Source organism: Harpia harpyja, chromosome 20 (assembly GCF_026419915.1).
Source record: "Harpia harpyja isolate bHarHar1 chromosome 20, bHarHar1 primary haplotype, whole genome shotgun sequence".
Classification (NCBI taxonomy): domain Eukaryota; kingdom Metazoa; phylum Chordata; class Aves; order Accipitriformes; family Accipitridae; genus Harpia; species Harpia harpyja.
This window is the reverse complement of record NC_068959.1, coordinates 20717084-20742923: the sequence shown is the minus strand read 5'-3', so window position 1 is coordinate 20742923 and position 25840 is coordinate 20717084. Positions and strand designations below refer to the sequence as shown.

General features: G+C 53.1%; 1 protein-coding gene across 2 annotated transcripts in view; it reads left to right on the top strand.

Moving 5' to 3' along the window:
- PCDH1 (protocadherin 1) overlaps positions 1 to 25840 on the top strand; it is a 56756-nt gene that overhangs the window by 7686 nt on the left and 23230 nt on the right. For both annotated transcript variants that reach the window (XM_052816294.1, XM_052816295.1), the window contains exons 3-4: positions 943 to 3135; positions 20087 to 20306. In XM_052816294.1, coding sequence (XP_052672254.1) covers positions 943 to 3135; positions 20087 to 20306 — 2413 coding nt within the window. The remainder of the gene's footprint in view (positions 1 to 942; positions 3136 to 20086; positions 20307 to 25840) is intronic.

Genomic DNA, 25840 nt, shown 5'->3' with positions numbered 1-25840 from the left:
TAATAAGCGGAGCGCGGCCAGCTCTCATCTGCTTGCTAATTCTGATGTGAATTTTTTAAGAATTCATTTTTCACTGTTAAGAGAATGGAAGTTGGAAGCAGATAAGGGAGCTGCACGGCCGGGAGGAGAATGGGCTGAGACGCCACTGCTGCCATTGCTCAGCTTTTATCTTTCAGGGGGAAAATGACTTCCGCCTTTTTTGTGAGTGGAGGTAAAAGGTGGAATTTACATTTAACAACTTTCGTTCTCCATCCAAATCTGCTGAGCAAGATAACGGCAGAGCAGCAAATGGTGCAGAGAAGAGGCTGCTCGGAGAGCCGATTAGGGAGGCAAATGTTAGACAAACCTCATCTTCTTTAGAAAGCAAATAATAGGCGTAGAGGCAGGTTTATGTGAATGCAGAGCTCCTGACGGGTGGGCAGGGATGGCTGGTGCTGTGCAGAGCTTAGGCAGCCCCAGTCCCCGCTTGGCTGAATCCCTGAATGCTGGGATGGCGCTGCTGCAGCTCCGCACATCCTTGCCTCCATCCTCCTCATCCTCACATCGGCCAGGCAGCTGCTCAACGAGCCCCTCTTTGGGGAGGGTTTTGCAAAGCGGGCACAGCTGGAGACGTCCCTCCCCGCTGCTGCTGCCTGGGTCGAAGAGGCACGGGTTCCCAGAGGATTCCCTGCGTGCCGGAGCTGGCCGGGAGAGGAGCGCGGCCAACCGGCCTAGCCGGTTTTGCCGGAAGAGCAAAGAAAAGCCTCTGTGCCGGAGGGCCGCTCCCAGCTGCTCTGACAGTCCCAGGCTCTTTGCCCCATAGTCCTTGGCCCCAGAAGAGGAAATCCTGTTTTTTTCCCCCCAGCTATCCCCAGAGGAGGCTGCAGTGGGCAGTGCGGCGGTTTGTGGAGGGGCTCGCACTGGCTTGCCCTCTTGCTCACCGTTTCTCCCTCCGTCCCGCAGGTGAAGGCCAACGACTCGGACCAGGGCGCCAACGCCGAAATTGACTACTCCTTCCACCAAGCCTCAGACATGGTGCGCCGGCTGCTGCGCCTGGACCGCACCACAGGGCTCATCACCGTGCAGGGACCCATCGACCGCGAGGACGTCAACATCCTCAAGTTCTCCGTCATGGCCAAGGACAAGGGGGCCAACCCAAAGAGTGCCCGCACCCAGGTGGTGGTCACCATCAAGGACATGAACGACAATGCGCCCTCCATAGAAATCCGGGGCATTGGGCTCGTCACCCACCAGGATGGCATGGCAAACATCTCGGAGGATGTGCCAGTAGAGACAGCAGTGGCTCTGGTGCAGGTGTCCGACCGAGACGAGGGCGAAAACGCCGTGGTGACCTGCGTGGTGGCTGGTGATGTCCCGTTCCAGCTGCGGCAGGCTAGTGAAACAGGGAGTGACACCAAGAAGAAATACTTCCTACAGACCACCACGCCACTGGACTACGAGTCGGTGAAGGAGTACACTATTGAGATTGTGGCGGTGGACTCGGGGAACCCGCCCCTCTCCAGCACCAACTCTTTGAAGGTGCAAGTAGTGGACGTGAATGACAATGCGCCTGTCTTCAGCCAGAGCTTCACCGAGGTGGCCTTCCCCGAGAACAATGAGCCCGACGATCTGGTGATGGAGGTGAGTGCCAGCGATGCTGACAGTGGCTCCAATGCCAAGCTGGTTTACTCCCTGGTGACAGACCCCTCCTCCAAGGGCTCCTTCACCATTGACCCCGACTCCGGGGAGATCCGGGTGAAGGCAGTGCTGGACAGAGAGCAGCGGGAACGCTACGAGTTCTTGGTGGTGGCGGCAGACAAGGGCAGCCCCAGCCTCAAGGGCACAGCGTCTGTGGCCATCAACGTCATGGACAGGAATGACAACGACCCCAAGTTCATGCTGAGCGGCTACAACTTCTCAGTGATGGAGAACATGCCGCCCCTCAGCCCTGTGGGCATGGTGACGGTGATTGATGCTGACAAAGGAGAAAACGCCCGCATCCAGCTGTCGGTGGAGCAAGACAATGGGGATTTTGTCATCCAGAATGGCACCGGCACCATCCTCTCCAGCATCTCTTTTGACCGGGAGCAGCAGAGCACGTACACTTTCCGACTCAAGGCAGTGGACAGTGGGGATCCTCCCAGGTCTGCCTACGTGGGGGTGACCATCAACGTCTTGGATGAGAATGATAATGCCCCCTTCATCACTTCACCCTCCAATGCCACCTACAAACACATCCTGCCCCACACCAGCCCTGGCCAGCAGGTGAGCAAGGTCAAGGCAGAGGACATTGACTCTGGTGTCAACGCAGAGCTGACCTACAGCATCACAGGAGGCAACCCCTTTGAGCTCTTCCAGATCTCCCCGCACAGTGGAGACATCACCCTGGAGAAGGAGATCCTCCGCAAGCACCATGGCCTGCACCGCTTGGTAGTGCGTGTCAATGACAAGGGCAAGCCCTCGCGGCACGGCACGGCCCTGGTGCACTTCTACGTCAACGAGACGCTAGCCAACCGCACGCTGCTGGACACGCTGGTGGGGCACAGCCTGGATACACCGCTCGACATAGACATCGCTGGGGACCCTGAATACGAGCGCAGCAAGCAGCGAAGCAACATCCTCTTTGGAGTCATTGCTGGCATCGTGGCCGTCACCCTGGTCATCGTGCTGGTTGTCCTGGTGCGCTACTGCCGGCAGCGGGAGGCCAAGAGCGGCTACCAGGCGGGCAAGAAGGAGACCAAGGACCTGTATGCACCCAAGCAGGCCAGCAAGAGTGGTAAGAGCAAGAGCAAGGTGAAGAAGAGCAAGTCTCCGAAGCCGCCCAAGCCCACGGAGGATGAGGAGGAGACGGGGCTGCAGAAATCGCTCAAGTTCAACCTCATGAACGACTCTGTCAGCGACAGCCCCCGAATCCACCTGCCTCTCAACTACCCACCGGGCAGCCCAGACCTGGGTCGCCATTACCGCTCCAACTCGCCGCTGCCCTCCATCCAGCTGCAGCCTCAGTCGCCTTCTGCCTCCAAGAAGCACCAAGTGGTGCAGGACCTGCCGGCCACCAACACCTTTGTTGGCACCGGGGACAACAACTCGACGGGCTCCGAGCAGTACTCGGACTACAGCTACCGCACCAATCCCCAGAAATACACCAACAAGCAGGTAGGAGAGCTCATCCTGAGGCCGGCAGCGGCCCCCCCCCTGCATCGGGGAGCCATCTGGACAGAGGTTTGGGAATGAGCGTGGACTGGCCCCCAGCCCTGCACGCGTGGCCTGGGAGGCTGGCGGAGAACTACCCTGGAGCCGAGCCACTGAGCCTGGTTGTGGGGTGGGGAGGGGATGGGGATGGTGGGAGGGGGAGTCCAAAAACTGTCAGACCCCTTGTCAGAGCGCCCGGGGCTGGGTCCTGGCGGCGCTGCCTGGGTGACGGTGATGCGAAGGGTGCTGCATGCGTGTGCCTCTGCATGTGGAGCTCTGGGGAGGGAATCCCACTCGCCCAGGTCCCCTTTGGGGACCAGCTGTAAGAGCACCGAGGAGGGCAATGCCCACCCTCCCATCCATCCTTCCGCTTGGGCTGACGTGTGGGTAGGAGAGACGGGTCCAGCTCCTGCCACAGCTCTGGGCAGCTCGTTTCCAGCCCTGCCCCTGTCCAGGGAGCAGTGAGGAAGGCACTAGCCTTGCTGTTGCCAGCCTGCCTCTGCTGGTGCGGCTGTACCTTTTAACCATCCGTGCACAAAGCCACCCAAAAGGGAGTTTTGCACCCGCTGTGGCTGCCCAGGCAGGTGGGGCTGGGTGGAGGAGCAAAGCTCTGCCTTTTTCCCAGGCTCAAGCTCTGGCTTCCCCCAGGCTTGGGCCCTCTGCCATAGTCGGCGCGGTGAAAACCGGGCTTCCCTTAGCGCGAGCATCGGGCCCGGAGCTACGGCTCTGCGGCAGCCGTGCTGCAGCCGCTGCGGAGGGGGAGAGCGGATCCCGGCGGCCGGGGCGCTTCCATCAGGCGGCATGGGTCCGGCCGTGTGCTGGGGCTGGGGCTGGGTCTCGTGCTCAGGGCTGGAGGAGCGGGGCACTGGGGTCTCTGCTGCGTGCTGCGGTCGGGTCACTGCTCTTGGTCCAGCCGGGGGTTTCTGCTGCGTGCGGGGCAAGGCGGAGGTAGGTCTTGGCTGCGGACTGGGAAGGGCTGCTCGCTGGTGTGCACTGGAGCTTGGAACTGTCCCAGGAGGTCGTGGGATGAGCCTGGAGCTTGCAGGACCCTCTTTCCTTGGGCTGTCTGGCTAGTTAGCTTGCACCACGTTTCTGCTTTGGCGCCTGTCGGGTCTATCCTTAAGTAGCTAGGGAGGGAGAGGGGGGATGAGTGCCTGTGGCTTTGCCTTCTTCCTGCGGTCCTGTGAGTGAGGAAAACCCACTCCCCCACTGTGCTGTACCCTCTGTGCCCTGTGGAGACCCCTGCTCCCTTCTTTGTATCCCAGTGAGCGGCAGGCTGGGCTCCTGCCGTGGGGCTGAGCTCAACTGCCCTGTTGGATTTGATTTCAATAAAGTTTTCTATTTTTGACCAGTTGTGCCTTATTTTCCCTACTGCCCCTGAAGATGCTCTTGCTCCCAGCAATTTCCCAGGCATCTTTTCCATGTCCTCGGCCACCAGAGCACCCGGGCCCCGCAGTGCCCAGAAGTGATGCTCACGTGGGCCAGCCATCTCCACAAGCCCTCCACCGTGCCCCAGCATGGCCAGTCCAGAAGCCTCATGGTACTGAGCCCCCCTCCCCAGATTGACAACTCCCATCTCTAGTCACTGCCTGGCCCTCTAAGGAGACAGCTTCTTCCAGGACCTGGTTCACAACGCATGCATGTACATACACACACATGCACATGTGTGGATGTGGAGGCAGTCTGAGCCACGGACCAGCCAGCCCAGCTTTCTTCCACCCCAACATCCCCCTCCATAGCTTCTCCTGGTTCATACCCACGTCCTTTTGAGACCCACCCATGTTCCAAAGCCAGTGCATGGAGGAGCAGAACCCTGCCACGCGATGCCTGGCTAGCATGACCCAAATCCTGCCGGTGAGGGCTGGAAGATGCCTGCAACTCGCCCGCTGCAGTGCTGGAATGAGGATGCACGTGGTTGCAGATGGAGTCTCAGTGCGTCAGCAGTGCCGGGGGGAAGCACCCGAAGCAAGGTGCTCCCCCCCCACCCTGGGATGCAATGGGCACCCTTGCAGTGAAGGAGAGGTCCTCCCAGGCAGGCTTGCTGGTGGTGGTGGGGCTGCGGGAGGGCAATGGAGCCAGGAGGCCATGCTCCCCATAAAAATGGCTCTGCCCCTCCTGGCAGGCAGGTTGGGGGTGATGCTGCTGCCACGGGGCTCACTCAGGCTCTTGTCTCCAACGGGTTGGAGAGAGGATGGATCCTGCTAGGCAAGAGCAGCACAGCACCCCTTCCCCAGGCCCTGGATGGGGCTGTCCTACAGCCCCCTCCCTCCTGCCAAGCATCACATCTCAGGGACCCCCTCCGGGGCCACCTCTTCCTCTTTCTCATGGTTTTTCTTTCAAACTGGGGCAGACATCCCTGCACCCATCACGCCAGCTTCACCTCTTCCCCAGGGGCTCCAACCGGCTGCACCAGGCTGCTGGAGAAGAGGAGCTCTGGCTCTGGGAGAGATTAGATCATCTGGGGAAACCAGTGGTTCTGGCTTCGGTGGTTTCATCCCTGTGCCAGCCTTGGCTCTCACAGCCTCCTAGTTTGTTTTGCTAACAGCATAAGGTTTTATCTTGAACCGTCCAGGAAGTGTCTGGGCCTCCTAGGCAGGCAGGCAGAGCTGGGACCTGCGGGGAGATGCAATGGCTGCAGAGGAGGAAAGGAGACACCAGCAACCACCTAAATAACTAGTTCCTGCAGGGCTGGGCAGGGCAGTCTGGGGGCTTGGCTCAGTGTTGCTATCTGCTTCCCTTTGGGAACTTTCTGAGAGAAGTTTCCCTTCCTTCCTTGTCCTCTGCAGCTCTTTGATGAACGTGGGGTGAGAACGCAACCTCTCAGACGCTGGCGTGGGGAGCATCTCTTTCTTCTGCCTGTCTCCCAGGCTCCATCATTTAGGGCTTTTTTTATACCAGGAGGGCTATGCTACATACTTTCCTGGCTGTACAAACCCAAGACTGCCCTGGGTCCTTACAGCCCCCCCACCATCTGAGAAGGTGGCTGGAGTGGTGTTAACTTCAGCATGCTACTGCAAGCTCAGCAGAGGTGCCTGCACCTGCCTGCAGGCTCAAGAGCACGGTGCAGTATTAATTACTCTCTGCGGGGGGGGGGATAAGAGGAATATTGTAACTGTAATGGACAGAAATGAAATTGTCTTGTTTTAGAATTTAGCTTAGAGTCTCCATAAATTGCAGGTTTAGGTGTTGGCAGATGTCTGGGAAAGTCTCCTACCGTCCTGGGTCAGTGGATTTTCTCAAGGTCGTTCACGTGGAATGAGCTGATAAATGGATCCAGCAACGAGCTGCAGATGGAGCTGAGGGTTCATGGGGGACCTGCCCTGTTTTTCCCCAGTTTCAGAAAGACACTGTGCTGGGAGCAGTTCCCAGGCACTGCAAAATCAGCTCCTGCTCCCGGGATCAATTGCACTTGGTTCAGATTTGGCTCTGACGTGCAGAGACTGAATGAGGGAGTGTGTCGGTGAGGTCCCGGGGGCTCCGGTGCGGGGGCTGAGCCCTAACTGTGCTGGGAGGAGTGGCTGGGCTCTGTAAAACAACTATGAATGCACAGCAGCTTGCGAGCATCAATGGGGTGCTTGTGGGAGTTGAGGAGCACAAGAGGGGGCGAGGAGTGGGTCGTACACCACGCTGGCTTCTGGGGAGTTAGTGAGGATGCCGAGAGCCCCACGAGCGAGGCAGGAATGCGCCACGGCTCCTGGCAGGCCTGTGCTGGGGCACTTCGGTTTATGGCAGGGAGGGGTGCCTCTGCCCGGCAGAGCTCCGTGGGACATTTGGGACCCCGAAATGAAGAGCTTCAGCCATGGGCGACAAGCAACCCTGTGATACAGCCTGGCCTGTACCGCCAAAGGCAGCGTGGGTGTGCGTGGGCTGTGCTGCAGGGGGAGGTGACAAGCGGGTGTACTCAGCCTGCGCTCTGCGTGTGGGAGGTGACAGCGGGGTGCTCACAGCCTGTACCCCACTGCGGGGTGGCACAGGGGTGCGTGCGATCTCTGTGGCGGGGGGTAGCGGAGGCACGTGCGCAGGTTGTGCGGCAGGGGTAGGTGATACAGAGGGGTGCAGCCTGTCTCCTCCAGGAGGAGGTGGCACAGGGAGGGGTACAGCCGCTGTCCCCAGAGGAGGTGGCAGCATGTGCAGCCTGTACTGCAGCGGGAGGAGGCACGGGGGGTACGCAGCCACTACCACAGGGAGAGGTGGCACAGGGTTATGTGCAAGCTCTGTTGTGCGGAGCGGTGGCAGTGGGGTGTACGTAGCCTGCCTGCGGTGGGAGGTGACAGCAGGGTGTACATAGTGGGCAGCCTTGGGCAGGTGACGACTCCTCTGTAAGCAGCGTGTCTGCAAGGAGGCAGTGGCACTGACTGTCCCTATCCCATTGAGGAGAGCATCGAGTCTCTCCTGCCTGACAGTCCCTGGCCTCACCAGAGCTTGGGACCTTGTCCTTTGCTCCCTTGAAGGCTCGCCCAGCCTGTGCTACCTGCCTGGGGCCCCTCATATCAGGCTGGGCTTGCCTGGGTGGCTTGCAGCTCTGGCCAGGTCCCCTCTTCCCACCCTGCTGAGCCAGATGCTGCTCATTCCTCCCTGCCCTCCTGTTCTCAATTCTCACACCCCCAGGCTCTCCCCTGCCTGATGCACTTGGAGCCAGCGTTGGTCTGTGGTGAACACGGGCTTTCCTAGCTTGGATCTGGGGGGCTTCTCCTCCCCCCCCCCCCATCCTCTCCTCTTTTCTTTCACAATTGTATCTGGTCTTCTCCATCCCTCTCTCCTGATCTCTCCCCCTGCTCTGCTCGGGCAGTGACCTCCCCCTTCCCCATTGCTTTCTGCTCCCCATCAGTCTCTCCTGACCGGCTGTCTGCTGGCCCCAGTACAGAGGGATGCTGAGCCCTCCACAGCACAGGGCTGAGTCCCTGGCTGGCTCTGACAGCCGAGCTGTGGAACCTCTGTGCGATGAAAGCGCTGGCTGTGTGGGCAGCCGCCTGGTCCAAGCCGCACTGATTGATATTCCCAGCACTGCTCTGCCCGCTCGGCCGGGCTCTCAGCTGCAGTGCTGTTCCCTGCACGCACAAACCAGCCTGGAGCAGGGCCCAGCCCTGCAGCCTGCTTAATCAGTCAACCAAATCCTGGGGCAAAATCCGATGCTGCGACGGGGCGTGTCCCCGGGCACTTTGTGGTCCCTCCGCCCAGAGAGCATCCAGCAGGACTTGGATGGGGTGAAGGGTGGAGGGGGGGATGAGGCTGGAGGGGGTGGAGGGTGGGGTGCTGCCGGGTGAGGACAGAGCTGGGATGTTCTGGGACAGGATGGAGAGGAGGCTGGGGTAATGAGAGGGTGCGTGATGTAGGGCAGGATGGGGTGGGGTGTTGCGGGGGAGAGCAAGGGCTAAAGGATGTGTGGAGCAAAGGGGCGCAGAGCAGCTCTGTCCCTGGGAACTGTGTCAGCTCAAGGTGTGGAGGGCAGCCCCAGGAGGGTGTGAGGCAGCAGCCGAGAGGTGGATGCTGTGCGCTTGTGTCTCTGGAGCTGGTGTCCACCCAGGAGCCCCGGCGTGAATCGGGTGCGAGAGCCACGCAGCTGTGCACGGGCTGACTCACGTGGGGCTGTGCCGCGGTGGGTCGCAAAGAGCAGGAGCTCCCCTTCACGGTTTGTGGCGTCTTGGACATTCAGCCCCTGCGGTACCCTGTCAAATTTCTCTCTTCCCGGCATGTTCTTTTGAACGCTGCCCCTGGAGCTGAGCCCTGTGCCAAGCCCAAAGCACCTTCCTCCCCCTCCATCCCCATGCATACCTGTTGTGTGAGAGCACCTGCCCCTGAAACCCCGGGCACAGCCCATCTCCACGGGAGAGCTGTGCTCCTACGTACTGCCCTGCAAGCCGGTCCATCCAAGCTGCAGTTACACAACCCAAGCTCTGCTCTTGGGAGAAACCAAGATGGTCGATGGAGATTACTGCAAAAGGGACTCTTCCCACAGTCCCCTGCTCCTTCAGGAGCCCGGGAAGCATGCAGTCTGCTTGGCTGAGGCGGAGAAGGATTGAACGTGGCTGGGGAGGACCCTGGCTGCAGGGGCACAGGCCACCTCTGGCACTTGTTCTCCCTCTTCTTGTCACCTCTGATGCTAGCTCAGCGTCCATCAGTCCAACCGGGAAGAAGCTCGGTCTTGGTTTCACTTATGGGAGCCAGGGTCACCTGCGACTCAGACCCACTCAGCCACCCCCCAGTAGGTCCTCTGTTGACTTTGTCTTCTCTCTGACTTTCTGGACTTTTCTGGAGGTCTCAGTCTGCACCCTTGAGGACCTGCTTTCCATATTCCACCAGCAGTATAGGTTTCTTTTCCTAGTGGGGTTCCTGATTCAACCCTGGGCTTGAAAGCACAAGACAAAGAGGAGGTCAAACAAAGGAACAGAAAGAAAACAACTCCCCAAAATCCCTTAAAAATGTCTCCTAGTTGTTTTGCATGAATGTCTTCCCATGGTGTAAGCTGTTTACTGCCTCAATCCTTCAGATGCTCACAGGAAAGAGTGGGTGGGAGAGTAGGTTTGTGGCAGTGACCTGCTAGGAGGGCAGGAGAAAGGTCATGTGTTATCTCATCATTTACATCCATTTTGGCATTCACAGCCATGCCTTGTGGATCCCGCCCAAAGATCCCTAAAGATGCCCCTGCCCCAGGAGGTAAACAACCTTCTGAGCACCTCTTCACTTGCAAAATACCTGCCTCCTGATCTACTATCTAAACGTGGCATGGCATGGCTGGTGATCTTGGCAGGTTTCATCAAAGGTGTCTTTAGAGCCATCATTTTGGGAGGGCAGCGAATCGCCACCTCTCCCTTGGAACTGATCCTGCTCCGTAGTGAAGTTCTCGGAGCAGAGTGCCCTGATTCAGCTCCTCTGAGACATCTCTAAAGGCCTGAGCAACCTGAAAGCCCGGAGCTATTTAGCTCCCACGTGGCCTGGTTTTCACATGCTCCAAACTCCCCAATGCTCTTGAGCAGCTGCAAAGCTGCTGCCAGGGAGGCAGGAATCCCAGGGAGACTCTGACAGATATCCATCCCTGCTGGGGGGGGGGAACTTCTTGTCTGAGCTTGGGACTGAGATCGTGCTCTAAATGTCTTGCTAATGTGATGTCTGATGTTCCTCTTATACTAATCTGTTAATCTTTCTGCTTCTTCATCAAAAGCACTCAAGCCCAGTAGAAAGCAAAATCAGTATTTCAGATGTTTGAAGAGCCCTTCGTTATTATGCAGGCTGGGCAAGGTGGTGTGATTCAAGGCTCTGGGAGTGCCTGGAGGAGCTTGGGTTGTTTTTTCCAAGGATTTCAAGTAGATCACAGTTTATTAGGGACTATCAGGACATCTCTTGCCCAGAGAATAGAGCTCAGAAACCTTCTCTAATGTTCAGGAAATTTTTCTTGAGCCATGATCTGCAAGTTCTGGCCTAAGGACTTGACAGCTCACCCGGGATTTGAGGATAGGGTAAAAGCAAGCTGTCCTCAGCTCATCCTTACTAGGGTTCCTGTGCCAGTAAGAGTGGCAATGCCAGACCAGTGCAGGCAAGATAAGTGGCCTTAACAAGCCTTACAATATTACTTGTCTTACCTCTTACCTGTTTGATCTCTCCAAATGAAGGCTTGTCTTACCCAGTATTATCATTCATCATTAGGTGCAGGTTGGTTGCAGAGCACTAAAGTGAGGGCTCTGCTGATGTCTAGAGTGTGTTGATGCACAGACACAATTCCTTGACCAAGCAGGAAAAGCTTCTGCCCTTTGCCTATGGAAATAGAGGTGGTTAGAAAACAGGGTTGCTGTCAGAGGAAAATTTTGAATTTGAAAACATAACAGCAAGAATTGACAATTTTTTTTCTATTTTGGCTCAAGTTAATCAATGGATATAGCTGTATAAATATATATATTTTTCCTAGTAATTTCTGAAGGCATGATTCTGACTGACCTTTTTGAATTTAGCTTCATAATTAATACTTGGCTTGAATTCTGAAGTGAAAGTTACCTTTGCAAGAGCATCATTTTTTTCATTTTTGCATGTCAGCAAAGATATCCCCCCTGCCCCAGCTTTGAAACAAGAAACTCACTTGAAAAATGATCCAATTTCAACAAATTGACATTTTTCCCATGCAAAGTCTTCCATTGAAGCATTCCTGGTTATCTCTCCTTTTTTAGAGTCCTGAGTCTACGGCTTGGGACCCCCTGCTCTCCCCAGAGCTTTCAATACTATCTGTCAGCTCCACTGGGTGCAACTGGGAGCCAGATTAGCTCATTATTTTGCCAGCATTATTTTCCCACTCTACAGCTGTTGGATTCCTCAAGGGCTTTATGCAAGTGTTACTCCCAGTCCTGGAACCTTTTTCTCCCTGGGATCTTCAGATGGTTTTAACGTGATTATGAGACCTCCTTCTGTGTCCTGAGCAATTTCCGCTCTATACCAACTATCTGCAAAATGGCTCTATTATCAGCTTGAAGGTGATAGACATTTCAGGACACCACGGTCATTCCAATTTAGACATCATTCCATAAAGATTATGACCCCTTTAGATTTTATGATTTACCCTTCAGATGATTTATTTCCGTATTTTCCTTTCCAGTCTTAATTTCAACCAAAGAAAAGCCAAATTGCACATCTTTGATGGGCTCAGAGCTCTGATAGGCTGAGAGGTTAGGCAATCTCTGTCCTGAGGCTGTCTAAATGGGTTTCTAATTGTGTTAGATCTTGCTATGAGTTAGATAAATTCGATCTGACCAGGCAGGTTGGCACCGGGCTTTGGCGGCTTCTTTGAGCGTCATGCAAATTTCAGGAGGCTTCAGGGCACCTATGTGGCGTCAGCCCACATTTTACCCAGATTTATTCATTAAATAGTGCCTTGGGATTTGATGTCCATTTTAGGATGGCTGTTCTGCTGCCATTATTTCAGCAGGACTTGTAGCACCTCTCTTCTGACTGCAAGGTCAGCACTTGCTAATTGTCAGCAGTGGAAGCCATGCAAACAGCCACTTAGAAGAGCGAGCAGTTGCTTTTCAGATAATACCTGGTTTGGGGAGGTGTGATTCACATGGATTCCTGTGCATCTTTCCTCCAGTGGTGGATTCCTTCTGTAGCTTCATTTGTCAACACTGAAAGAGGTAAAGGGTTATTGGGAACAACCCTTACTTCAGACACTGGGATGGGGATACAGACAAGGATTTGTGGGCAGAGCACAGCCATCAAACAAGACCTTATGAACATCAGATGGACCGGAGCTGTCAGCCCTGTTGCTAATGTGCCTTGTGCAACCACAGTAGCTGTGATGGAGGTGATCCCAGCAAATCGTCAGTCTGGTAGATCAGAAAACTGGGCCTTTAAGTCTGCTAGTAGTCCTGTCCAGAATTGTCAGCGCTCATTTGGAGACACCACCTTCAATGACAAAAAACTGGGAAGGCCTGAACAGTTTTTCTGAATGCCAGAGGGGTCTTACAGGTGTGTGTAGACCACACCTTTGCTTAGAGCTGGGTCCATCTATCACCCTCCCTTGTTTGTGGTGGCTGGAGCTCCAGGCAGGCAGTTGTCCTGCCTGGTTGCTCCATCCCTCCCTTGACCAAAGCAGGCAGAGCCCCCGGGACCTGTTCCCTTGCTCTGCACCAGCTCTTTCCTCAATTCCTTCATGTTACGCTAAAAGGGAGCAATCCAGTACTGCTAGGAACTGCAGCTCTGGCGTGGTTCAGTCCATTTTACAGAGTGGTGGTTAGCCCTTGTGCCTCTGAAAATCTGGACCTGGAGATGCTGTGGCAGGGCAGGGAGGAACCTCTGGGGCAGACAGGATCCCGAGACCACAAAGGGGACCAGAGGGGCACAGGAGGGAGAAACGCAGTCCTTGAGGAGCAGAGGGTTACCACGGGTGCCAGGAGGCTGACGCCAAGCCAGGGCAGCATTTGCCTTTGCTGCTTGTACGCAGACACTCTCCCTCATCATGCTGCTCTGCCTGGTGCCGCATAACGTTGTGAGCTCTTCACATCACGTGCAGGTATGGCAGCCTTGGTATGGCGTGAGGGTGGGTGCAGGAGGAGTGGGGGATGCTCTTGGGGCGTTTCTTCTCCAAAAGTCAGTGCAGTGGCCAGACGGCGTGCTGCTGGGGTAGCACAGGAAAGAATGGGGAGAGCTTTCTGCTCTGACTCCGTCCTCACCCCAAAACACCAGAAGCACATGCTGTTGCTCAGATGAGCTGTAAAATGGTCGACCGCTTATGGCCAAGAGCTGAGCTTGTGTCCTCTTTCCTAGAGCTAGAGCGTTGCCCTGGATGGTTCTTGGCAATTCAGCTCCAGCTTTCCTCGAGGCTTGCCCTGGTTTCCATGGTCATAACATTCCCCTCGGCCTCCTGCTCTGCGGCCTGTGTTGCATTGCACTGGAGCTGTGCTGTTCTCCAGACATGACGCTAGCAAATACAATAATTCCCACATGCAGCAAAGCGTCCATACATGAAAAGCTGCATCTGTGTAGTTTGGGGCATGGTCCCTGGGCTTATCTTTTTTTTTTTTTCAGTAACCAGGGATGTTGCAGAGCTCCAGGTTGGTTTGTAAAAGAGAGGGGTTCATGAATTAATCTGAAGTTGAGGAACTCATGTGCTACAATGGCTCCCTTGTCACTTATTTTTATATTCTGGGCAGTGGGTCTGACATTGCCTTTCACTTTCAGCCCTGTGAGTTGCTGCATTGTGGTGGCTGTTGGGGAAGCAAGCTCCTTTGGCAGCTGGCTGAAAGGCCGTTGAGGCTTCTGGCATGTGGGGAGGTGCAGGAGCAATTGGAGGCTGCCAGATGAGCCCATTCGCCGCGGATCCTGCTTTCGGATCAGCAGCGAGGTAGTTAACAATTTTGATATTTCTACCACTCCAGCATTAATCGGTGCTCAAGGGGGAGCAGGGTGGCTCACCTCTGTGGGGGCTGTTGCACCGCACCATTCCTGTCAGCAGGAAAAGGCTGCCCAGGGCAGATTTTAAGGTTTTCTTTGTGAACAGCGCAATTTCTCGATCATCAGATGGGACTGCATCTCCTGCCACTCGGTCCATGCCGTCTGCACAGAGGGTGATGCCGTGCACTTGCGGGGAGCCCGTGTGACACCCCGCAGCCCTGTTCCCTTGTAGCGCTGCTCTCGTTTTGGCTGAGTTTGTTTTCCCTGGGTTTGGCAAGGAGAATCGGCTTGGTCCAGGTCCCCATGAGAGCTGGAGATGTTTGCGATGGAGGGGAGAGGCAGGAGGGAGCAGAGTGGTGCTGAGGAGGGAGGGGGTCCCCTTAGTCCCTCTCCAGCATCCGTAGGTGGGGACCCTCATGGTAGAGGGCATCAGGACAGAGGAGCCCCTTGGCAGGGACTGGTGTTGGGGGGTTTTGGTGTGTGCAGCCAGGACTAGGCAGGCTGGGGAAGGCTGTCGGGGAGAGCCCGAGAAAATTTCTCATCAAAACAAGTCCCAGCTACTGTCAGAGAAGCCCCAAAACTGGAACGGTGGGTGCAACGCTGGCTTCCCCGTTGTGGAAAGGCTGTGGCAGAGCTGGAACAGGCACAGAGAAGGGCAGCAAAGCTGGCCTGACCTGCCCGGCGTCTGCAGGAGGACGGGCTGCATGTACTCTCACGCTGCAGCTCACAGAGGACACAGTGGAGCAGGATGCAGAGCGGATCTGTGAAATTGGAAAGGGGTAGAGCGAGGAGCAATTACTCATGTTTTCTCATAACCCTGCAGGTAGGAGAAGTTCAAGGAAAAATTACCAGGCGGCAGATGTAAAACCAAAGGGAAGTGCTTTTCCGCGTAGCACATGGGCAGAGAGTTCATTGCTGCAGGATGCCACAGAGGCCAAAAGCAGGCATGGACTCAAAAAGGCGTGAGAGCACTTCACAGAGGATGGGGGTCATTAAACGTATGAGCTGCAAACAATTCCTTGCTCAGGAAAAAAACTGAGCTGCAGCACAACAGAAACCCGCAGGATTTACTAGGGGATGAATGTCTTCATCAGAGCATCCGCCGTTGCTGGAGGCAACTGCCGGTGCTCCCTGTGGAAAGTCAGGGACGGGGGCTCAGTTTGCTCCTCAGATGTACAGGCTGGCACAGGCAGGTCTCCCCATCAGGAATATAAGAGTGAGCACTGGGGAGCCCTTGAAAGGAGTTTTTTCAGAGCCACAGTTCCTCAGCTAAGAAAATAAACAGCTTTGCCCCAAATCCCATTCTCGTGCAGTGGCAAAGTGGAGACAGCAGTTAGAAATAGAAAAACAATAAATACTGGGGGAGGTGGGGGGGGGAGAAAGGGAAAAGGGAGGGAGTATATAGCAATTAGTAGAAATGAGTAGTTATGGAGTGTAGAAAATTGACAAGGAAAGCCAGAAACATTGGGGGAAAATCAATTTTGACAAGCTAAACACAAAAAGGAGTACTTTAAATAATGTGCTAGAAAGAGGTGGAATCTAGTAACTGTCGTTTCCAAATGGAGATTGCAAAATTGTTATTTATTGAGAAAAATGCAAAAGTATTCAATAAATGCCAATGCATTGGTAACCAGCAAAGACATTAAAAATATAATCTCCTTGAAATAGTGATATCTGAAATAATAAAATAAAATAATTTTTTCCAAACAGTCTTCAAAGGTCTGGAGTAGGAGCTCTCTGATCTGGGAGTATTAATCGAGCTGGGGACGCCGGGATGGGCCAGGAGGAGTGGGAGGGCAGTGATGCCGTGAGCCAGCTGGAATAGTGATGGGGATGCTGTGTGCACTGCACACTGTCCTCGCCAGCCCCAGGGAACAACTGGATTAATAGCTAAGGCAGGAAACTCAATGATGGAAATAGCACTGACGTCAGTCAATGCAGTTTGATGGGAAAGGATACTGGGCAGTGTCATTACATGACAGGTCCAGCTCTTAAACCTTTCCTTAGGCATCTGCTCCTGGCCACTGTGAGGAACAGGATCTGCTCTAGGCGTACCTGTGGGTCTGAAGCAGCAGAGCTTGTTTTATGTTGGTGTGAGATTACAGCATGCAGCTGATCAACTTGGAGTTTGATGAAGACGCCGAGTTGATAATGTGTTATGTTGTTATTATTGTTATTATTTTGAATTAACACTACTCATTATAAGTAAAGCATTGTTAGATAGATGAAGATCTGGTTTATCAGCTTAGCGAAGAAAGGCAGTCGTTGGTTGGGAGTCCTTGTGGAACGAGGTTCTCCTGGAGGAGCTCTTCGGCAGCAGTACTGTGCCCGCTGCCATTCAACGTTGTAATCAATGATCTGGAAGTAAATATAAAATCACCGCTGATAAAATTTGCAGCTGACTCGGAGATTGGTGGAGTGGGAGATCATGATGAGGATAGAGCAGTCATGCAGAGCAATCCAGATTGCTTGGTAAACTGAGCCCATTTAAACAAAGTGCATTTTAACACAGCCAAATGCAAAGCTGTACATTGAGAAATAGGGAATGCTGGTTTATATCCTGGAAAGCACTGACTTTAAAATGGATTTAAGGGTCACACTGCATGAGTAGCTCAGTGTGAGCACTCACAGTGCTCCTGCCAAAGGGCTAATACAGTCCTCAGATGAAAAAACCTGAGAGGTAGGAGGAGAAGAAAGGCTCTGCAGAAAGCCCTGGTGAGATGGCACCAGCAGTCCTGCAGGGATCGCTTCTGATGAGGAGTGGGGAAAAACTGGGGCAAGTAAAGATGAGGGCCACAAAAACTGATTTTCTGGCTTGCAGGTTGAGACTTAAGGAACCCGGTTTGTTTAACTTCTCAAAAAGAAGATTGAGGCATGCCTTGATTGCACTGTACAAGCAACTTCTTGTGTAGAAAATACCATGTGCTGAAAGGCTCTTTAACCTAGCAGAGAAAGGTCAAACAAAACCCAATTTCTGTAAGTCAGTGCCAGACAAATGGATTCAAAGTCTTTCCATGACTCCAGAACAAGGCACTTCGGGTGGAGAGCTTCAGCCAGACACAAGCTACTGCTAGGACTGCGCAGAGTACGAGGGGGCACTGACCCCTGTCAGTGCCATGCTGCCATGAAGCGAAGCGTTGGAGGGGAGCAGGGTTGTATGTGGATTGCCTTCGCCCTGCGGTGAGGAGAAGAGCCCTTTCAAGGGCTGCCAGGCAGGATCTGACATTTAAAGGAGGTGTTTTTTAGGTAAAAGTAATGCTATTTGGAAGGAGACCCCTCAGGGGAGGGATAGTAGCTGTCACAGGCTGGGTTTCTGAGGCTGTTTGTTTATATTATTGCAGGCACCCCAAGGAGCCCTAGTTGTTTGTCTGGGGTTTTACGAGCACACAGTGAAAGCAGAAGCTTTGAGCTAGGGATGAGCCACAGTGATGGAGGAAAGCAGTTTTAGACAGGCAGTCAGGGTGCAGGAGGAAGCTGTGGGACAGCATTGCCTGGCATGGTGGGCAGTGACGTCTGTGCAGTGAAGGCTTTTGCAGGCTTTACACAGCTGCACAGCTTACAAAGTGGGCTGGGAGATGACCTTGGGAGGGTCATCTGCACAGACTTCTGCTGTGGGCAGGACTGCCTTGACCTCAGCTCCTCCAGAGCTGTACACGAAGACCTCCCGAGAGGTGCTCGCCTATCCCTTCATGACAAAGATTGCACCTTCTGCTTTGGCAATCTATCACACTTGGCTAAACCTACCTTTGTATTTTTTTCTGTAGTGGCTAACTTCGGTTTTCCTTGCTGCAGGTGAAGGTCATTCCTTCTTGCCTGTCCATGGTCAAAAGCAGCACCTTTCTCTTTGCAGAAGGCTCGTATGAGCTTGAAGAGTGCTGGCTTTGCCACCCTTAGCCTTCTCCTCCCCAAACCAGTTTCCTCAGTCTTTTCATGGTTTGTTATGATTTCTAACAGCTACTTTTTTCTGCTCCTCTCTGCTTAACTGCTGCACGTGTTCTTGAAAGTGGTGCCCAGACTGGACACAGCTCTGCCTCTGAAGTCCTACTTGAGCCCAGCAGAGCAGACAGAACCCTATGTGACTGAAAGACAAAATGCCTGTTTACACATCCCAATATAGATGCATTTTTTGGTGAGAGATTGACACTGTTGATGGATAGTCAACCCATGATCTGTTGTAACCCCCAATCCTTCAGCCAGCCTGCTGCTTGTGCAGTGATAATTTTTCCCAAGTGTGCAAATGTGACAGATATATTCCACATCTGTCATCCAAGCAGTTAATGAAAATACAGGCTAGCGATGGACTCGGGACACAACCCGAAGAATTTCATTTGATACATCATCCCAGCTGAAAGGCCTGTCTTCAGTAATTACTTTCTGAATACAACTTTCTAAATGCTTGAAATCCACCCTGCAGTGAATTGCACTATATTACCTAAGCAGAGAAGTACTATGCTGCACCTACACTGTTTTCCTGCATTACTTATGAGAATATTGTCTAAAATAGTGTCAAAAAACTTCCTAAAGTCAAGATATAACATTTACTGCTCCTCCTCCATCCACAAGGCCTGATGTCTTTTCAAAGGAAGAAGTTCAATGGCTTGACATGTTTGTTTGTGACAAACCTACAGTGGCTGTTACTCATTTCCTTGTTATCTTGTAGGTACTTACAAAGAGTTCTTTTATCTGTTTCAGTATTTTTCCAGGAACTGAAATTAAGCTAACTGTTTTATAATTCTCCAGCTCTTCTTTTGTCTCATCTTTAAAGACAGGCGCTATTTTAGCTCACTTCCAGTCTTCTGGAAGCTCCCTGATTCTCTACAAATTCTTTAAAAAAAATCTAAAAAAAAAAAAGGCAAAAAAAAAAAAAAAAGCCCCAGCAGCTCTGAAGTTACTTAAATCAGGTCTCTAAGCACCTGGGGTGAATTTAATCAGGTCCAACCAACCTAAAAGCAGCTAGCTCATCTAAATGTTCCCTGTGTGTTCCTTCCCTTGGTTAGTCTCAATTCCTACCCCTTCCTCATCGGTGCTAGCTATGTGGGATGCCTGATTGCCACTCAGTTGTAGTAAAGACATCAGCAAAAAAGGTATTCAACCTAAATGGCGTGTTGGTTCCTCTCTCTCCTGATCGCCTTCAGAGCCCCATCAAATAGCTCGTTTCTTGGGCTCCTGCCTACATTTATGGGTGATTTTGTGTCTTTTTCTCTCTCTTGGTGTTTGTGTTTCATTCTCCGCACTCATCATCCTGCTCTTGCCCTACGAACTTGTGCTACCCTTTCCACTCCTCAGTAATCACGACAAAGAAGGATTTTATGGAAGGATTTGGAGGAGGATAATGATGTAGCTTAATGGCTGTTTGCAGGGAGCTCCTTCCAAGCATGAGGCAAAGCTGGAGAAAGAAAGTGTGAAGTAGGGTCTTTGAAATGTTTAACAAGCAGACAAAAGAAGCGATGGTGACCCTTGATGGAGAACCTCTTAGGATGAGAGATGGTGTCAGGCCAGAGGCTGGAAGGTGAGGGACGTTGTCACCGCTGGGCAGTGATCCCATTAGAGAGGCTCTCGGGTGGGCTTAGCAGGTGGGTCTCTGAGAACAGGTCTCTGAGAGCACCAAGCGTGCATGCAGAGTCTGACTGCAAAGTGCAGACCCCAGATGAAGGGCGGGGGCCAATGATTCAGGATGCTGTGCTAATGGGGGACCTTTCTGGAGCCTGCCTGTAATGCGAGAGGGCATCTGCCCAGGGTTGTCTCTGCGTGGAAGAGGCGGCTGGCGCACGAGCCATGGAGGGAGCTGCTGGGTCAGGGGAGTGCAGAGACCGTGCAAGGTGTGCTCCCTGCATGGGGTGGTGTCTGATGGGGTGCTCTTGGCTGGGGTGGAGCCCGGCACCATGTCTGTCGGGCTGGCTGGGGGGGCTGATGATGGACCTTGCTGGTGTTGGGAGCGCTGGGCAGGAGCGCTCTGCCTCTGTTTAGGGATCAGGTTTGATGACCCCGCCTTTGCCTTCATCTGCTGCGTGCGTGATGCAACAGCTTTTCTCTTCTCTCCCAGTTACCTCATCGCCGAGTGACGTTCTCTGCAGCCAGCCAGGCTCAGGACCTGCAGGATCCCTCCCAGCACAGCTACTATGACAGCGGGCTGGAGGAATCAGAGACCCCAAGCAGCAAGTCATCGTCGGGGCCCCGCATTGGGCCACTAGCCCTGCCTGAGGATCACTACGAACGCACCACGCCCGATGGCAGCATCGGGGAGATGGAGCACCCTGAGAACGGTATGTGCTCGCGGCACGCGTGCCTGCCACCTCCCCAGGGACCCTGTGCCCGAGGCTCTTCATCCTCAATGCTGCACCTCCCCTGCTGCGGGTGAGATGGGGCAAGGAGCTCAGTTGGGACAGGCTTGTCACGCTCAAGTCTGGTGGGGCTGGGAGGCTGGAGAAGAGGTGAGGCTCAAAGCAAGAGAGCAGAAAGGACATGGTGAGGAGGGGAGAGGTGGGTGAGGGACAGGAGGTCTGCTGGGGGCTAGGAGATGTGGGATTGGGAATAGTCGAGGAGGCAGGTGGGTTTGGCATGATGTAGACAGGGGGCCCAAAAGGATGGTCCGAGATGGCGGCATGGGGAGGGGGTTGTAGCCCAGCCAACGGTGAGCTTGCGTGCAGCAGTCGGGTGGTCCCATGGGTGCCTGCCCCTGTGTCAGGGCAGGGGTCTAGGGCTGGTTGGGGCGTGATGCAGCTCTCTGTGCTGTGATGGGTGTCTGAGCTGTGGGAGTTTCCCGGGGAACAGAGGAGGAGAGCAGGTTTAGTGGCACAGAATGGGGTGAGGAGATACGTGGAGTGGAGGATCAGAAAGCATGGTGGTGGCAAACCCGAGAGCGACATGTCCTGCCTTCATTGGGCCCTTCAGGTCACCTCCTGCTCAGGTCCACCTTTACCTGAGAATGCCACTGGAGGTGTCTGCACTCTCACCGTGGGAGAGCTGGCTTTCCCCTGCCCTGGCGCAGCTTCGACCCCAGTTCTGCTTCTTGTGCTGCCTCTGTGCTGCCTGCCTGACTACCCTCAATGAGCCCACTCCCCAAGCTATCTTCTTTGGCCAGCTTAAGTTGCTTCCTTGGACTTGGCTCTGGCTGTGCGCATAACATCTACTTTCCTGTACCTGCTGCATTCTGTGCTCTTGTACTGAGGGGAGGTTGCAATGGAGCTGGCAAGTTCAAAGAAACCTCTGGGAGGGAAAAAGAGGAGGTGCAGTGGGTTCTCCTGAAGTCTCCCCCTACTTCTGGGAGCATCCTTGACTTTGGGACAGGTCTGTATGTGGTGTGAAAATGGCTGAGAGTGTGTTCAGCTGGTCTAGGGAGCTGCAAACCTGCTGGGTCCCCCTGTTAAGGAACACATGGGGCCCAGGGTAATTTGTGGTCTTGAAGGTCTAGTGGAACATCTCTTCCTTCTTCCCAGGTTAGTTCCTGGAGTAATGCTGGAGTTCGCTATGCTACAACCATTGAAGCAAGGCATGGTGGTGCCGGGTCTGGCAGGGTTCCCAAATTCATTTGTTGCTCTTGCAATATGAGGCACCCTCCTCTTTAGGAGTGTTGTGCAGATCACTTTCTTCCCAAAAGTATCAGCCAGTCAACTGGGAAGAGCAGTATGGAGAGGTTCCTGGAGTCCTGGTGCAGGACAACAGTACTGGACTTCCCAAGTGCCCTTGAGTATGAGCCTGTGCCTGCAAGAGAGGCTTGAAGGGCATGTGGGCAAGGAGATGCCACATGGCAGTGCTGAAGGATATAGTGGGGCTGTGGTGATGATGGGCCTGGAAGAGGAATGTTTGAGACCCTGACAGGCAACCCAGAGATGATGAGGGAGGAGCAGGGCTAAACGTAGAAAGAGGAGAGAGAGAGGAGGACCTGGAGTGTCTGCAACAGGAGATGGAGGGCAGAGAGAGCTGCCTCTAGTCCTTGGGATGTTCATTGTCTGCCCAATGGGGATGAGCAGACCTGAGAAAGGCTAGGGGACACTGCCCGGAGCAGTGGCTCTCACAGGGACAGAGCACCGGGGCATGGTTCCCTGCCCACAGCATCACAAAACCCAATCTGCCCTATAAATTAGTCAGCTTCCTCCCTTTGCACAAGAGACCCTGTGTATGTTCACAGCCCAGGAGGACAGAAATCTCCACACACCCATCCATGAACAAATCTGTGCGTGATACAGACATGTGCAGAGGCTCCCAGGGGATAACCATAACCCTGTTCTGCTTGCCATCCCTCAGCCTGTCCTGGCTCGGCTCCCTTCACGTGGCAGTGGTTGGGAAGTCAGGCTCCAGTGCCTCCAGCAGCCGTCCTGACCTGTATAAACCAGGTTCAGTGCAGAGGCCATGGCAGGCCAAGGCTCTGGGGAATCCACAGGCATTAACCCTAGTCAGTCCTGGTGCTCTGCAGATAATCTGGCAAAGACAGTTCAATGAACTTGAGGGGCTGGGGTCAGGGTCGTGATCCATTAAGCAGACTATTAGGGGACCCTGGCACCAGGCCAGGTGATCTGGAGATTAGGAAGTACTGGTCATGTTAGATCAGTTCATCAGAGTTGCGTTTCCCACGGTCTGCCTGCCCAAGATGTGGTACATCAGACCTCTGTGGCGCAAACAAGACCTCTCTGTCTTGTTTGTCCAGAGAAGGGTCATGTCTTGCTTCCTGCAAAGAGTCTCCAGTGATGTGGGACCATCATGACCTTTTTGGGGACTGTCTCACCATGCCCTTGTCTTGGCTTCTGCAGCTGCTCAAGCAGCACCAGCCCCTCAAGGAGATCAGATTTTGTTTTTTGTGAAGCTGGGAAGACTAAGCCGTTCTTGACCTTACATTAAACTGAAGAGACGAGTTGGATCCCACTCACCCTATCTCGTGGCACGAGTGCAGGACTGACACGGCTGTGCATTTTCTAGGCTTTCATCTAGTTATAAATATCCAACATAACAGGGCTTCCATTGCTTTCTCCAGGAGATTATCCCTGCAGCCGAACCAATCTGATAAGCAAGTATGCAAGGCTATTTATAGCTTTTCAACTGGAAGACAGATCCATGCCTTTTCTTTGTAGATGGTTCTTCACTTGATTAACACACATATCAGTGTCCTCCTTTTTTGGACACTTTTTACTGTGCAGACTGCAGTAAAATGCTGTATTGCAGGGGCTGAGCCAGGTCCTTTTCAGGAGGAATTATGATGTTTCGGATGAAGACTTCTCCAGTATCTTGGCACTAATGTGCCAGCTCCTCAGTCATCCCAGGCATTTGTCATCCCTGGTATTTTACCTAGCTGCCCACTGTTTCCTCCCCAACATTTTGCCGTGCTGTTATCCACTTCTGTGGGGTACACTGAGCTGGGAACTGAGCTTAGTCTCCCACTTGGCCACCCGTTGCTTTTGCTAAAGACATCTGCTCCCCCTGTATCACAGATTTGCTTTAGTTGGAAGAAGCCTGGGAGTGATTCTGCTCTGCAGAGGATCTGTCCTGCCATAATGCATGTAGAGCTTGGATTATGAAAGTGCCAGTCTCTCTCCATTGACGATGGAGAGAATTTAGTAAGATTACAGGACCAAATACGTGCAATTTAGGAAATGTTACACGAAGGCTGTTTCACTCTGTCCCTGTGTGGTACAAAGGTATCTGAGATGACGATATAGCGGATGAAGTATTTCTGAATTGCGTTCTTCAGCCCACAGAACAGGGGCAAACGTTTAATCTGTTTTATCCCCATTATTTAAAGTGGGGACCCCATGCCTTTTAATGCATGCCATTACAACCGCACACTGAACATGTAATTAACAATCATCTTATGAGCTTTTGCAATGCACTTAGTGCAGTAGTATCTGTACTTCACAGATGTTATTGAGTTTATCCTCACAGCTCCCCTTCCAGGGAAGAAATTCCACCATAGTTGGGGAATGAAATAGAAAATTATAATCTGCATTTCTGAGATGTCTGCTAGCTTTGGGTGACCCCCTGGATGAGCTGGCAGCTCCTCGGTCTGCTCTTTTTGGAAGGCAAGAGCCGCCATAGCATCCCAGTGCTCCTGAGCCACGAGGCAGGTCTCCAGCTGCTCTTGGATGGTGAAGCCAAGGCTGCATCGGCTGCCTCCAGGCAGTCGCTGACGTATGAGGCGTGAGCAGCATGGCTTTGGGACTTTGTGGCAGAGCTAGATGTAAAACCCTCTCGCCTGGTTCATAGCCATAGGCTTTTCTGACAAGACCAGCCTTTTTCTCATGGTCTCTTACCTCCTCTGTACACCTCATCACAGCTTGAGCAAATGAATTGAGATACCATTTCCAGGGTTTGACTGCTGGACTTGATAAAATCCTTTTAGTCCAGATTCTTCTTTGTTTCAAGAAAGACTGGTAGATTGATGCATTGTAAAGCCAGAAGGAGCAGCTTGTCTAACCCCTGTGTGACACAGGCCATAAAATTTCACCCTGTGATTCTGCGTCTCACCATGGCTGACTGGGAGCACTCCTTTGGAAAGATTCCATTTTGATAGCAAATGGTGGCAAGTGTGTGAGACCCCTGGTGAGCCCTTCTGGTGGTAGATCCTCTCTGCCCCCAGTTTCACAAGTCTACACTTAAATTCTGCTTGACCTGCTTTAGCTCCCATTTCTTTCCATTGAATTGATATTAGAAGATGCCTCACTTGATGCGTACTTGTAGATCACATGCAAGCAAGTCAACATTTAAAGTTCTCTTTGATACACTCAAAACCTGAGTCAGGTCCCTTACTGTGAGCAGAGCCAAGGCAAGACATTTTGGCAGCTGGGTCTCTCTTCCTTTCCTCCCACCCTTCCTTGCACTCCTCCCAGCCATTGCCATCTGCTCATGATGTCGCCACAGACCTGAAGCCCCATTCCTGGGCAGCAGCAGCAACATCTGGCACATCTTGGGTGTACGTGCTGCTTTTTGGCAAACCTTGCAAAGGCAGCCTGGGGAGATATTTTTCCTCTGGCTCCCCTTTGCTACACTTCTGATTATAGTTCAATCTTTCATTCCTTCATATCATTTTTTGTCTACGTGATCACCAATTTGCCAACAACCTTTTAGCGGTGTGGATGTGTCCACATGATAGCCCATAGCTCTCCAGCAGCACTCAGTGGCATCCATAGCAGCACCAGGCACAGAGATAATGTGACTGCTAGTGTTTGTCTTCATAGTCTCACGACAGGCATGTGTGTCCATCACATGCAAACAGAGCTGCTTTTGGCTAGCACTGGGCTGTGTGTGCACCCTGCAGCATCACAGCACCTTGAGAAGGCAGGTGGCTCAGAATAAGACTCCAAGCCAATGGTCCCTTCTCACTGCTCACGGTGATGAGTTGGATTTGCAGCACTGGGGAGCCACTATCACCTGTCTTCTGCTTAGCATCAGTCCGGTCATGCACTTCTTCTTAAGGTTCTCACTGCTATTGTCATTCAGTTCCTACCAGCCAGCAGATGGGACAAAAAAAATTACTTTCTGTCTCCTCATCTGGCAGAGTGAAGTCTCTAGATCTTGAAACCTATTCTTTTTTTGCATTATCTTTAAATGTCTCTTTTGTCTTGATGAAAGTGTTCCAGGCACATGTTCAGTCTGTGGATTTTTTTTTCAAATGTACTCTGCAGCATTTTTGCTTTGTTGCAGAGTGCTGAGGAATGCTTTTGACTGGGCTCCCATCTGGGATGTGGGATTCGAGCTAGCTCTGTGCCATTCCTGGTCAAATGCCTGTGAGCCCAGATAGGTTGACTGGTACGCAGACCTCTTCTGTTACTGAAAGAACTCACACTTTGTAGGAGAGAACAGGGTATGG